Raw genomic sequence first — 15442 nt, 5'->3', positions numbered from 1 at the left:
AGGCAAAGAGAATATAAAGATTTTTTTGATTTAGCTTGTATTAGACGAAATATTGATTAATCCGATCACATTATAGAAATATATTATTTACCGTGGTTAATGGCTGGGGGTGAGACCGGCTGGACGCACCACCTGTACTGGCACACGAACCCAGACTGGTTTTGCCTAGAAATCACACATATATTTACACTTAACATTTCATTCATGCATGAAATACTTATTAACAAATATACAAACAGAAAAATGTACCGGGAGAAATATTAAATTGTTCATAATTTGAGGTAAATGAAACTTATGTGTAGTACCTCGTTTGTCTCGTCGCGTGGATGCCGGCTGCGGCTGCGGCATGTCGCGCGCCCGCGCTCGCCGCCCGCCCGCCGCACTGCTGCCCGCCTCCTCTGCACCCGACACCTGCACACATACAACATACCATACTGTTAGACACACATAATATCGTCGTTGAAGTTCTAATACCACAGATTTCAAAAATCATTTTGTAAAGACACTATCATCTAATAATACAAATTTACTGTTTGTGTATACTTCAGTATAGTTTTATTTAATGTAGAATAGTATTTTTGATATGTTAAAACGATGCGTCTTCCAATTCTCTAGTGAATAGCATCAAAATAGCCATAAAGTGTGTTATGTGGTTTAAGAACTTCAACAAAGATAAGAAAATACAAAACAAGTACTTTTATCATGACAATTTACACAAGTATAGAAAACTTGAAACATAAAAAGTTATGTAATAAATACTAAAGCAAAAAGTTTATTCTTATAAAATACATATAGCATAAACGAAAATAAAAAGATATTAGGAGTTCGAACAGGTTATTTTAAAGTTAATAATGTAGATTATATTAATTACAAAAACATACCTGTCGTTTAGAAGCAGCTTCCTGCCTCTGCCGCTGCGAATTGCCAGCCCCCCGCGTCAAGCAAGCACCCAGGGTCGCACCCGTCGCAGCAGCGATACTCTGCACCACAATCATTTTATTATAAACACACAAAACATACATAATTTTAATAAAAAAATGTTATAACAGTACTTACCCTACGTGCGTTAGTTTGTCGTAAATACGGAAGGTCACGAGGAACGATAAGTAGCTTACTTTCTGCAGGCGCTTTTGATGAACTGGCCTCTGCAAGACACACCAATTAATTAGCAAATGAATAATAATTTTAGCTAATGACTTAAAAATTTCATTTAGCACATTAACTAATTATTTACCTTGTAAATCCTTATAGGGTGGTGGAGTAACAGTTCTTCCACGAAATTCTGTATTTCTCCGTTCGATCAACGACTGATTGAGGGCCGGTTCGTTTGTGGAAGTGGTCGCTGTAAAAGCAAATGTGTTACACTAAATACGGTCACAATAAACACAAATTATCAGTTATGAATGCACGCGCTTGATACACGCGATAAAGGTTTTGATAAACTCCGCGGCTAGACTGATGTTTTGTATAATATAATTTAACATTATTTGAAAGCAATTATTATTAAAGATAAAGTATACCCATTGAAAAAACACAACACAAATATGAAAATGTATTTGGACGAATCATTTAATATCTATGTAACATAACTCATTAGTGATGTGTATTATTGGCTAGAGGTTTGTAACACTTTTAACGATAATAATTGTTATTGGTAGATTACCTGAATTATCGCTAATAACAGTGGCGGTGGGCGGGCCAAGGTCGCGGTGCCTGTTGCGCAGTAGGTACGTGCACGAGGTATGCGACGCGGCCACTGACTCCGGCCTCTCCGAATCGTACTCCTGTCGGCACTCAGATATAGCGTGCTCGCTTGCTTCCTCCACCTCCTTGTACGGATCTATCTTAAACTTCTTTTTGCAATCTTCGATATCTACTAGGCAACTACTCTTCCTCGTCGACAGAGAACGATGTGTGGATCGCTTCCTCTTTTTGCCCTTCCTGCGGTGCGCGGTAGGACTGTACACGGAATAATCAGAATCGAGAAGCTCTGTTATAGTCGACGAACTGAACGGGGAATATGCGTAATCTCTTTCGTCCAACGGGAGAAGACCACCTTCGGACGAATTCAACGGGCACTCTTGCGCTGATGTCGCAGTAGCGTTATGATTTACGGCTAATCGTGGTAACGTCTGCGGTTTTAAAGTGTTCGGTGATGGCTCACAAGCACTCTCGTTCGATTTGAGAGCAGTTCGCGAGCGTGTGCAGTACGCGACGCACTCCTCTGTGGCGGCACTGCTTGTCGTAACTGTGCGATGTTTATGTTTTTTTCGGTCATACGATGACGAGTTCCGGCCACGCTTCGCGTTGGTGCCGCTCGTGTACTTCCAGGAGTCTCCGCTCCTGTAGTCGGTGTCGTAGCGCGTCTCGTAGAAGTCGGCTCCGTAGGACCAGCGCTCGGATATTGAGTAGTCGGACCTGGGCAGTGCGTTGACTAGGCGCGAGCTTCGCCTTAGCTCCACGTGCCTGCGCGGCTCAGCTTCAGCGTCGGCGGCGGCGCGACTCGAGTGCCGGTTGGTATGGCGCGGCAGGGGCGATGTCACGTTGCGTCGGTTGCGGCGGCTGCGATTCGCTTGACGCACCTGACGCAACCACCGACCGCCCACCACCCTGCTAGGAGAAGACCTGTATACCAAAGAATTATAACTAGAGTTTTACAAACGTAGATAACATTACCAATGACGTAACTGAGTTCTGCAGTTATCTATTGAAAAGAACAACAGCATAATAAGTTATTGTTAGGCCATTGTAAGCAGATAGTCTTATCAGTTCTTGTATAGATCCACAGCTAGCTTTATATTCTTGAACTATATTTAGCTTTATGTTTCTCCTGAGTCTTAATATGAATGATTATTACAATACCATAAATAATGTATTTAACATTTTACATTAATTGTTTATATGTGTTTAGACATACATCAATATCCAGGATGTACAAAAACGATTGCAGAAAAGATTAGGATTTGTTAAGAGATCGTGCTTTAGACAATAAAAAACATGAATCATTTCTTGTTCCATTAATAATTTCTATCCTATTACACTGATTTTTAATAATTTTTGCATTTGCATTTTTGCTGCACCTCTCTTACCATATATCATTTTTATACTCATATATTTACATCAATGTGATAATTTTAACAATTATATGAAGCCAGCATACTTCAAGTTGTCTGAGCATTTATAATGAAAGGGTGTTTAATTACTGAATAATCAACATTTTATACATAGTACAAGCAAATAAATTTTACATTTTACTTTATGTCACATAAATATGAATATAACAAACAAATCAGGTTGGCTTGTGCCAAATATAATGTTAACAGGAACAGTGTTTGTTTACTTTATTTTGTCAATAATTGTTTTTAAAAGATGTTTGTTAATTATGGCCATATTAAAAATTTATTACAAAAGTAAACATTATTAAAGTCTACATTGTTTTCAAAATAAGTTTCAAAATTTGCATCAATACAAATATGAATTTAGCCACATAACGGCAAGAGTTTTGTCAAAAAAAACTATGGTATTTTATTTCAAAGGATATCAACTTATTAATTTGATTTTTTATTTACTTTATTAATTTCTGACAAAAGTTTAAACAATTTAATCATTTGGTGTAGTTCATTTGTATTCAAGTTAAAATTATATAGTTCAGTTGTAAACAAAAACATTTGCTGTAACTAATATTGTCTAAAAGCAATTATTTTGTTTGTGTGATTATCTTTAATTATATGACTTAATTGACATACTATTTTTATATTTCACATTAAAGTAATTTAAGTAATTAACTTAATTGTCAAAGATTGAATTTGTTTTGTAACTTGAATTGATGTACAGTATACTATGAAAGGGTACATAGGCTACTTACTTTTGTTTTTCTTTAAATCCACACAGACAGAGTTGTGGGCGAAAGCTAGTATTTTATAATTCAAGACACACTGTCAGTAAAAATACATATTACATTAACAGAAAATTTAGCTATAAATATTGTTGGATTTGGTATCTAAGAAAGAAATTTATGCTATGTGCATTTGGGACATATTAATTATTCTCTTCTATGTTCATATAAAAATAAAATTATTCAAAAATGTATGAATGGTGTCTATGAATTTTTGTGGTATTACTGTATGTTTTCTTGGTCAAAAGATCTCCAAAAACAATCGACACTCTTCTCTTCCTTGAAAAAAATTTAATAAAAAGATGTCTCAGTATCAGTAGTAAACAAAAATTGTGTTGCATATTCAATTAGCAATAGAATCTAAACAACTTTAAATATAATTATTTATTTGTGTTGTAAAATTATTTGTACAATAATAAAAGAGGACAACTGATTGAAATTGCTAGAAGACCTGGAAGTTGTTATATCCATAGGAGACAAATAAAAGAAAAAAGCAGTATGTTTTTTTTAAATTAAAATACAACAATGTACAGTCAAATTCAATTAAACTAAGAAATCAAAAAATTAATCCATAGACAACAAAGGATATCAGCCAGTGACATGTATTTATTCTCATTTCTATGAATTCAACCATACATTGCCTTTATAAAAAGAAAATTGTTTCCATATTTCCAAGAATTCTTGAAAATAATTTTGTAATTCATGAATACAACTGTCACACTTGAATTTGTGAGTCAATGACGATCAAAAAATGGCTGACAGCAGTGACTCATATTGCAACAATAATTTTGACTAATCATTAAAAAAATATAAGTGGTATTCTAGATTTATTATGTACAATGTACATTTCCTAAATTGTTGGAATTTGTAAGAGTTTTTCATTTGTATTTTTTTAAGTTATTATGACAACTAATTCCTCATTATCCATTTAATTCAAAACATCTCTTCATTTACACCTAGAAGATAGAAACTTTTTAAAAAAATGTTTTTTATGATGATATTGAACACTACACAGTAATAATTTTGTATGAAAATATTTGAAGGCAGTTCGCATGAGGTCAGAAATAAAAATAGTTAAAAATCTAGGGCTACTTTTTAGAAATAGGGTGTTAAACAATGAAATTAGCTACAAATCTAGACTAAATAGAGCTACAGGATTTATAAAAATCAAATCTATATTCAAAAAGTACAAACACACTAAACATTTTACAGAATTAAACTCACATCTATCACTACTTGGTCAAATACTGCATAAACAATTCTCAACTAATGTCAAAAACTATAAATAAGCTTTTTGTTTTTTACAATTACTCAAAACAGTGTTATTATTGTAATGTCCAAATTCAATTTGAACTGTTGTTCCGATAAGCAAGACTCGGCCAAGAGTAAAAGAATGGATAGATTAAACAAGAACTTTAAAAACAGATCTTTGCATGAAAGGTATGTATGTATGATGTACACACTTGAGTTGTAGTAATAGTACACAAATTCAGCTGTGGTAAGTTCAATGTAAACCAGTGAATTAATCGCTAGTACTTAGGTCAATGGTCGCTTAGCATTTGGCTTTTTAGATTTTCAGTAATAGAATTTTACAGATTTGACTCACCCGTTGGACTCTCTCGTGAGTGCAGAGTGCGACGACGGTGTGATGTGTTGCTCGGCCATAGACGACGCTGGGAGACACACGCGGCTGCTTGTGTGGGGCCTGCGCAGGCCGCCCGCGCCCGCTACCTGTCCGGCACCATGCCCGGGCGTCCGCTACACCACTGTCTCTGCATCCACCGCACCACGTAAATACCACCTTCTCACTAACACATCACCACAAAACGCACCTAATCGATTAACGTCACACTCGTTGCACACAATATTTGCGTTCGTTATAAAGCACCGCACCGCACCTACTGATATTCACTGCGCAGCTATCTGGAACAAAGATGAAATATACAGTCAGCAATGTGAACAATGCTGCGTTACATAAACATTTTAACAAATAATTAGTACAAGCTACCTGCCACCGATGCAAAGAAGTCATGTACAAAATCAGTTAGGATGTTTCTAAAAACACTATTAAACACGATTATAAGCCTAAATTCACTATTTAAATACCACGTTTTGATGAAATTATCGAAGTAGATGACACATCAAGGACAGCTACAGATACGCTTTTCGACATATTTTTCAATCTACACACAGCTGGCTAACTGTCAAACGTAATGTTGCCATGTACGTTCTAAAATTTTTACCAAAGTCTACAAGTATTTTTTTAAGACCATTTTTTAAACTGAAGGTAAAAAATTCCATTGTTAATTAAAGTTAAATTTAATTATAAACTCATAACATGAAATATGGAATAAGCAGTATTCGTCGAGTAACTAATGTTGGTTATGAAAAAGTGTGGCATTTTATAATTATGGTACTTTAATAAAGTAATACAAAATGGTTCGAAGGTCGGTAAATACAAGATGGCAACGTTGGAAAAGAGAAGAAAAAAGTTGTTTTTTCTTTTAAGAGATCAAGTAGGGTATCAACAATGTAACAGTTTAGATACAATTTAGATAGAAAAATTTGAAGTGAAGTTATTTTTTTAGATTTACTACTAAAGGAGTTGGTAGTTATGTAGTAGCAACACTGGCTCCAGTTCCAACTTTGCCAACCAAGTAGGCACGACTAAATCGAAAACAATATGAAGATGAACACAGTAGGTATACGATTATTAAATACATAATAGTAAATAACACATTCATTTTCATTATAATGATGAGATGGTGATGTGACATCAAGCTAATTATTAAGGAACTTAATTTTAGATAAATTTATTTATGCATTAAAAATAATAAATTAAATTATATACTGCCCCTGATCTCTATTAAATGACACCTTTTGTTCGTTCGTTGTTAAAATAATTACTACACAGAAACTAGTTTTATCCTACTGTGCGAAAACGTTTAAAATCGCATATTTTGTTGAATTTTAAAAGATTTACAAAAGGAACTGAAGAGGACAAAAGGTATCAATTTAATCAAGGGCATTCTTTTGTTCGTTGACATGACCTGGTAACCGAGACTAGGAAAACTTCGACCAGAAGTCATAATATTGTAAATTAACTTTGTTCTTAATTTGTTTAATGATTAGATTGAATAACTGCTTGTTAAATTAGAGTTACATATAAAAGAGGTACGAATGTGTACATTTTGTGTATGTGTAAGTGGCATTGCATCTTAGTTTTGTAGATGGAGCGAAGGGCCACTGGCGCTGAGGAACGACCGCTACGGTTCTCATGGTGATGGGTCCATCAGGATAAGTCCGTTCGATTTCTTTGCTCACAATAGTAATACTAATATGGAAAATGTAATTTACCTACATTAAATGGACTAAGTTTCTTAGATTTTACGATTGGAATACATCAAGTTGTATCTCGTTATACATTAAAATCACGTTAATCGACCTGGAAACAACCTATTTATCACTAACAAGAGATTGTGAATATTTTCACAACATCGAGGGTACAGTAAATTTTTGACAAAACGGCGCTACCTAGAGTTTTGAAATGTCTACTCGTATTATTGATTAGGCGACCATTGCTGGCTTCAAAGTTGTAGTTTCTTTGAGTTGTAATTCTAATTCATACCTAAATTGTTCGGACTTAAGTCTGGTAAATTTTAGTACTAGGTACTTTAGCAATTTTCGTATTTTACGGAGCAGATTTTCATAGCGCCAGTTAGAAATTAGTTAGTTAGTTAGTTAGAAGTTAGTTAGTTAGAATTGAAGATGAGACAATGGTTCTTAATACTACCGTCAAACGGTATTGTGCAAACATCTCTGCGGTATTTAAAAGATAACGTTGGCAAATGACGTAGCGGAGCGAATTAAACGTACATTTCAAGGCAAGGGAAAAAAAAAGAGAAGTTTTTCAATTTAAAACATTTTACAACGTATGGCTAAGATACCCAAGCAATCGAACTAAATCACTCAAACCTAAACGGATGTTCAAATATCGTAAGATTTATAAGAACATTGCATTAAATATTTTGGTAACTATTAAAGATCACAGGCATATAATTAATTTAATCTTACAAGAATCTAATAGGATTTTATTCCATAACATTGAAACGCTAAACATATGTATGTACATATTTAAAACGTGACGCGTAACTAAACAATGCTTCCATACATATTACTTTGACTGAAAAAAAAATATAGTAATCAACAAAGCTGCACCGTAATAGTATAGAGTATAGAGCACTCCCCACTTCTTAGAAATTACCAACTGCTTGTCAATAGTACTGGAAATACGGCAAAAAAATATAAGTCTTCTGATTATCAAAGAATAACAAGTTTTCCTAAGTATGGATGACAAAATTAGTACCATGATGCTATTTACGAAAAAAAATCGCGCTAATTATAGTTTTACGCCTTCAGAGAAAAAAAGGCAGTATTATTGTCGGCTGTATAGCTACCATATTGTCAGTTCTAACGGTAGATACCTTTAGCCTAAACCAAGCAACAACGTCCCGTTTAAAATAAGCCCGTCCGGTTTCGATTCGATCGCGCTTCTCGAGTCGCGTCGTTCATGTGTGCAGCGGCAACAAATAAACATTCGGATGAATAATCGTTCAGGTGGGACAGGCAGGTAGACACAAGTTATACTTACCTGTCGGCCAGGTAAACGTACTTAGCAGAATGAAAATCTTCGAAGGGTGTTCGTCGAATATTTGATTCAAGTCTGTATCAGAACGTGTACGGGGAGTGCGAGGGGCGAAGGAGAGACGGGGAGATGGGGGCGGTGCAACGCGAGCAAAAACGTGAATTCGCCGACGAGACGACGACAACGACTTGCTACCGATTTGTTATTCCAACATGACCTTCCTTGACTCCGGACGTTTATCCTGCCGTCACTACATACTACACTGATACGCACATCTATTGTTTCAAATTACTTCGAGTACGATTATTCTTTCATATTGTTTACAAACTGAGTAACAATTATTTTTGATTGACCCAAGGCGTATTTTTGGATTTGATTTTGGCACACGACATACGCGCGCAATGCGATTAGTCTTTTCCGATTGAGTAAAATCAAAACGTGCATTCCTTTGTGTTCCTAGAAAGATTGTAATGAAACTTTGGTAGGATATAACGGGTAAACCTAAGAAGGGTCGTCTTTAAAAAAAAATGCCCTAATGTTATACTGCAGCATAGCGTTTGTATTCATTCATTTGGAACATAAAATATGCTCCTCAAGGGACTTGCTTGTAAACGACACCAATCTAACCAGAACGCAATAAAGTTAGCACACAACTGCTTCGTTACAGAAATAGACTGGGCGGTATTACACTATTCTCTACAAATTTAGTCCAAAATATATATACCATGTTTACTGTAGATATTTACTACTGGAAATGCTTTTATTAAATAGTGAAATAGTGTTAATGTGTTACCTTCACAACGATAAAATAATTATGAATATTGACAAAAACATATTTTATACATAATCATATAATATTTACATACAACTCTGACTGTAGGCGCAGCGATAGAGCGTCTGGAATTTCAGTGTTATTCATTAAATTCCAAATAAACTTCTTTAGTTGTGTTATAATGAACTGTTAGGTATGAAACATGAGAAGTATATTTTTCCATCTACGTGTATTAAATGTTCTCATGTACTATCAAATAGAAAAAATAATAATGCATAAGTATTTTAGTCTACACCGAACCTTTGCTTTTATCAACGAGGCGGAGGCAAGCCTTTGAATGCAATTTTCAGGTCTAGTGCGTCACGCCGGCTGTCGTCTGATTCTATACCTTCGTTATGATCTGTTTTGTTAAGTTTCCACGACGATGGATTATACGAGAAGTATCATCGACATAACGTTCGTCTATTTACAAGTACGAAGCAGAGACTTCGAACGAATATTGACATGTACTTATGTACCGCCTATTTCCCAACATGTACGATTCATTTTATTTATAGCTTGTTTACGGAGTAATTAAACGTAATGTTTTCGGTATCGCATTATTTTTTCAATCTGACAAAGTATGAAGTGAACATTATACGCGTAACGAAATGAACGCTCCCGAGTGTCAGCGGGGGTGAAACTAAAATCAATTCGTACATCAGCCGCTGCAGCATGGGGGAGTCAACGACCGCGTTGCAGCGAGGTGCGGTGCAGCTCGCCCCCGACGGCCAAACGCACGGCCGCGCGACCGCTCCGGCCGCCTGCCGGTTCAACGACCGCCCCGAACCCTCCGCACTAACCCTCTCTACTCCTCGAACAAAGATCATATCTCAATAATCACAATAAGGGTTGCCCTTTTGTTTACAGCCAATTTTTCACATTCACTAACCTCATTTCCTACAGTTCATAAAATATCAAATGTACAACTATATTCCAAATCTAATTCCTTTAAAAATATCCCGAAATGTATTATGGATTTATATTTAGACTTTCTCTTCAGGACATAACAGTACTAATTTTGATTGAAAAAGAGATGTGTAAATATTAAAGGTCGTGTATTTAACGTACCCTAAATTTAATTCCAACGTAACTGTACCCATGTGATGGAGTGAACTGGTTTAAATATAATTTATGTAATACATTGAACGAGTAAACATTACTGAACCAACTTTTCACCTTTCATTTTTTGAGTAGCCTACAAAAAAATTCAATAAGTATGAGAGTTAAATTTACTGTGACTGTTATATCTGAAAGCTGTTTAACATAAGGTATCAATGGTTAAAGCGACAATGCTTTCTTATAGAAAGAATGTCTTTTTAACCAGATACTTGGGAGTAAGAACTCTGTCATAGTGTCACTAAGTAGGTACTCTGTATACCGACGCAAAATCGAATATTTGCTTTACATATTGCATCTTATTTGCTAATTTATTTGTTTTGCCTGTTGACATTAAAACAATCGGCTTCAATGTCACAAAGCGAATGCTACGCACACTTTAGGCACGTCTCTACTTAGCAACAAAAATTGCAAACGAAGCAAAATAATTAATAGCAGCATCGTAAATCTAGCTAGAAACAGTGTATATTTGTATACTTGCGTCAGGGACACGTTAGGCGAGAAATAAAACGGTGCCGGCCGTCGCCGAGTGCTCCATAAACCTGTTTCGTGTTTGTATACATACAAGGTCAAATCGTAATGTGCGACATACACCACTGCAGATGTTAGTGCGACAGCGCCGAGATTACACCGAGCAACAACGATGTATAGGTGGCTAATATAAAATGTGTCCATGTGTATGCATGCAGTCGCCGGCGCGCCGTCGTCGCGGGGTAGCTGCGTCGCCTGCCTCGCGCGACTGAAATAGGTGTACTGTGCGCTAAATGAAATCGATTTATGGATAGGGTTGCCGTCGTAATCTGACTATTGATGAAGATAACCCTTTAAAAAAAGTATAAATTAGTAGTCAAGATAAACGAAATCATAACCGACGCAACAACTGTCTTACGACCGTGGACTTTCGCACTAACATTGTTGAATTAACCAAGAAATTATTGACAACCCTAAACGTGTATGAGAAACTCACTATCAAATATATGCGCACGAAGTTTGAAAACTAAAAGATTTTGTCCGACGGTATAATAAGAACGGATATATACGTATAACGAAACATCGTGGATTATGCAGCTGACCACCGCTGACCTCGGCTACGCCTCCATGCTAATTTTTACCGTACCTACGTTTACAACAACTGCGTTGAGTTGGCTTGCATACGTTTCCTTATGCTCGGAACGTTTTATATTTAGAAAAAATGTTCTCACGTTTATAACATCAGAAATGAATACTAATCATATAGGTAATCAATAAGGTAATATACTACATCCATTTGAATTGATTTAATTGAGATGTGTAGGACCACAGATATAAGCTACGGAACCTTGTGCCTGTAAATAGAGATAACACAGTACGGTATACAATAACTGCATAGCCCATCACATAGATAAGTTAAATATTTAACGATGTAATTATTTTATATCCATAGACTACTTAATAACTTCTATTTTATGTTTGTAGATGTAAACATAACATAATATGTATATTAAAATCTCGTGAAACTCAACTCGTATTATTTAAAATTGGATCATTGTCATAAAAAACATATAATTTCATATCACTTGTACTTCAACTAAGCCTATATGAAACAGAACAGGTCGTATGTGTTGAATGTTACATTACTTGCGGTAAATATGACCACAATGTTTTATTATTTGTTAGCAACATCACGGAATGACCTTAAATGTATTATTTGAGCAGTACTCGTATAACTGCGCATGCTGTATGTTTACCACGTATAATATTAAGAGAAAATAATTTTATTCATATTAAAGATTCCTGCCCCCTAGACAAAGTGACTTTCGATCAGCAACGTCGCTTATAGAATCGACAAAATGTGTCAAAACGCATAGGAAGGAGTACGTGACAAGCACGTGACTTATAAAATACTAGCATTCGCCCGCGAATTCTTCCGCATGGAATTAATTAAAAAAAAAAAAACAAAATTGAGCACCCAATGTGTTCTTTCAGACTATCCTCTACGTCTATGCCAAATTTCATCGAAATCCGTTCAGCCGTTTAGGCTACAAACTCTAACAAACATCCGTCCATCTAAACATTTACATTTATAATATTAGTATTAAGTATGATTATTGTCAGTTCCATACATTTTTGAATTTTCGATCAGCGATAGCGATAATCGAATGTTACTTTGTCTAAGGGGGCTGTTCAAAAATATTACATTATCGTGTATCAAACATCTAGATTTTTGCATTTTGCAATAAAAAGTATCATATTCAAAGCTGAGATTTACAATGTGTAATTAACACCACGATTGATACCTTTAGAAATAATACATTAATTAGCGACAATTAGTCAAATCCATTTATGTTTTGATATCCGTTAGTACTAATGGTACTTCGTCCCTAAGAGCTCGTCCACCTCTTAAACCGGTAAGGTTGGTAAAGCGTGTTCTACCGTTGAGCAAACGTTACTTCGATCTCGTTTGAAGGGCGCCGTTGGCCTGCACAGAGCTACAGAAACAAGTATCATTTACTTTAGATTAATGTTCTACCATTCTCAGCTCTTAGTTGAACAAAAAACAATCTCTGTGACCACTAAAAAGTACAGCAGGTATGTTTATGTAATAGTAAAGCCGATATCGTTTTATGCGTTATCTAAGTTTAGTTAGAAAGTTATCAAATCTGAGGTGCAACGTTGAATTGTGTGTTTCACAATAGTATTGTTAAAGTTCACAGAGTTGCATGTATTACACGGAATACTAAAAAATTATATCCTATACAACAACAATAAAAGGACAATAGAAATTATTTCATAATTTATTTAGCCAATTAAAATTCATAGCTCATTAAGCAGTTCCTTTATTAGTTCACAAAACATAATTTACCGTACGTGGCGTGGTTTAAAATTTAATGATACTCGAGAGTGCGGAATTATCATATTAAGGTTACCCGGATATGTGGCGAGAATATTCGCCGGGAGAACAAAGGACGCCGAGGGCTTTAGAGTGGCAATGGAGTGTACAACAAAGCACAAAGACACGTCTTTTAATGTCGCCTTAAACGATGCTCTGCTGGAAGCGATTTTATTATAATACACTTAAGTAAGCAATAAACTAAGTGTATCGCTTTTTATAACATAGCCTACAATGAATTGTTTTTTTTTTTTAGTATTTTCTAATATGGTCTACACTAACACATGAGCTCGACTGTTTTTAGGAAAGCAAATTCATGAAATGAACGGATGTGAACGCTGACACAAAAATCAAAAGTGCAGCTTTCAGCGTTCGGTGATCAGAGAAAGCCGATGTGGCGTAACACTACCGCCGTCGCCGCGCCGCCATGGAGCCGAAAGGTTTCGTGACAGCCGAGCCTCTTGCATAACGCGCGCGACCGCTGCGACACCAAGCAATCGACAGCCAACCTCTCCTCGGATTAACGTTGCATACAAACTAACACAACTCGCCATGTTTACAGTTAGCTGTAACGGTCTCTTGTGAAACGTTTAAGAAACATTCGAGCTAGTATTATTGATGGTATATTTTAACATCAATAAAAACTAAATTCGTCTAAGTGGGCCATCGGATGATAGATTCAGTTCAAGTGTAGGGTCGTTACGCAATTTGCGCAAGTAGGACAACATTGTATCTCATTCGGCGAACTCGCCTTGCGCTCGCTCGCGCCTCCACACACGATAATACGTTTTTATATTAGATAATGTTACACCAATCATAAATCTAGTTTAAGAGTATCGTCGAATCGTATCCACTTCGTATATTAATGAAATGTGTTGTCACACTTTCAAAAACCTGTTCCAATAGTTGTTTGTAAACTACGTCTTTGTTTACGTTTGCTATCGTGAATGACTATTTGTCGATAATTCAGTAATATCACATATATAATGTGTTAGATAATTATAAGCTGTTAGATTTTTAGTGTATTCAAATCGATAAGGTATTTTTGTGAAATTGAACAGTCCAACAAGTTAATTAAAACTGACAGAGCTGACTGTCTGTAGTGGGGTTTAGCAATGTTTATAAATTTGTTAAAGGTATAAACGTTCAAAAGCCTATTTATATTTGATGGCAAATGGATACTTTTATAATACCCGAAATAAAAATAAACGTACGTAATGAAACCTACATGTGGTAGTATCATGTTGCCTGCATTAAATGGTGAGGCAAATGTTGGATTGCGTACGGTTGGCAAGGGCAACCGGAGACTCAATTACTAGCAGTCAATCACAATCCTCCGGGGAACATAGCCAATGTATCTTGTTTACCAATCTAGATCGTATGAATCTCGATAAAATTCTACCATACAAAAAATATATAGTATGTTATACATACTTTAAATCGCACCAAGCAGCAGATAAACAATGTGGTGTCCTCATTAGTTAGCCTAATTTCCTAAAATATCACAAGCTATGTCGTATTTACGTTATTTAAGTTGATTTAGCCCACTGTAACGCAACTTCTGTAAGGATATTGTTGTCAATGAATAAATATCAAAATTATAACATATAATGTAATATAAATAAATCACTTCGTGTGCGCATAGTGCTTTTACATAAGAGTTTTGATAAAAGATTTTATAGCTAATCTCACTTTTTATGCCACAGTACTTGTAGGAAATATGCGAACATTGCTTCGAAGAAAGTTATTTAAGATTTAAGATTTAAGATTTAAAAGATTTATTTATAAAGTTACAAAATTTCTTTTAATACAATTGTGGTCGATCGCCTGGTTCCTACACTAGGCTCTAGGCCCGTCTTGTAGGAGCCAGGGTTCTTCCGTCTTAGTGCTAGTTTTTTTTTTTTTTTTTAGAACACTAATATAAATCTAAGCAAATTTACAATAAAAAGGTTGTTAGTGAATTCAAATATTACTATGGATGTGTGTGTGTGTGTGTGTGTGTGTGTGTGTGTGTGTGATTTCGTATATATTTATGCGCTAATGTATATATGTGTGATTATTTAAATTAAAGTATAATAATTATACAAATGTAAGGATTTAAGG

General features: G+C 35.4%; 1 protein-coding gene across 1 annotated transcript in view; it reads right to left on the bottom strand.

The window, feature by feature from the left end:
• Positions 1–15442, bottom strand: part of LOC106110984 (E3 ubiquitin-protein ligase TRIP12) — a 32600-nt gene that overhangs the window by 10888 nt on the left and 6270 nt on the right. Inside the window, exons 2-8 of the mRNA XM_013292953.1 lie at positions 5502–5818; positions 1664–2625; positions 1235–1342; positions 1057–1145; positions 882–980; positions 306–411; positions 92–165 (exon numbers count right to left, since the gene is read on the bottom strand). Of these exons, the coding sequence (XP_013148407.1) occupies positions 92–165; positions 306–411; positions 882–980; positions 1057–1145; positions 1235–1342; positions 1664–2625; positions 5502–5560 (1497 nt within the window). The 5' untranslated portion in view covers positions 5561–5818. The remainder of the gene's footprint in view (positions 1–91; positions 166–305; positions 412–881; positions 981–1056; positions 1146–1234; positions 1343–1663; positions 2626–5501; positions 5819–15442) is intronic.

This window comes from Papilio polytes, unplaced genomic scaffold (genome assembly GCF_000836215.1).
Source record: "Papilio polytes unplaced genomic scaffold, Ppol_1.0 DF824180.1, whole genome shotgun sequence".
NCBI lineage: Eukaryota > Metazoa > Arthropoda > Insecta > Lepidoptera > Papilionidae > Papilio > Papilio polytes.
This window is presented reverse-complemented; position numbering and strand designations above follow the sequence as displayed.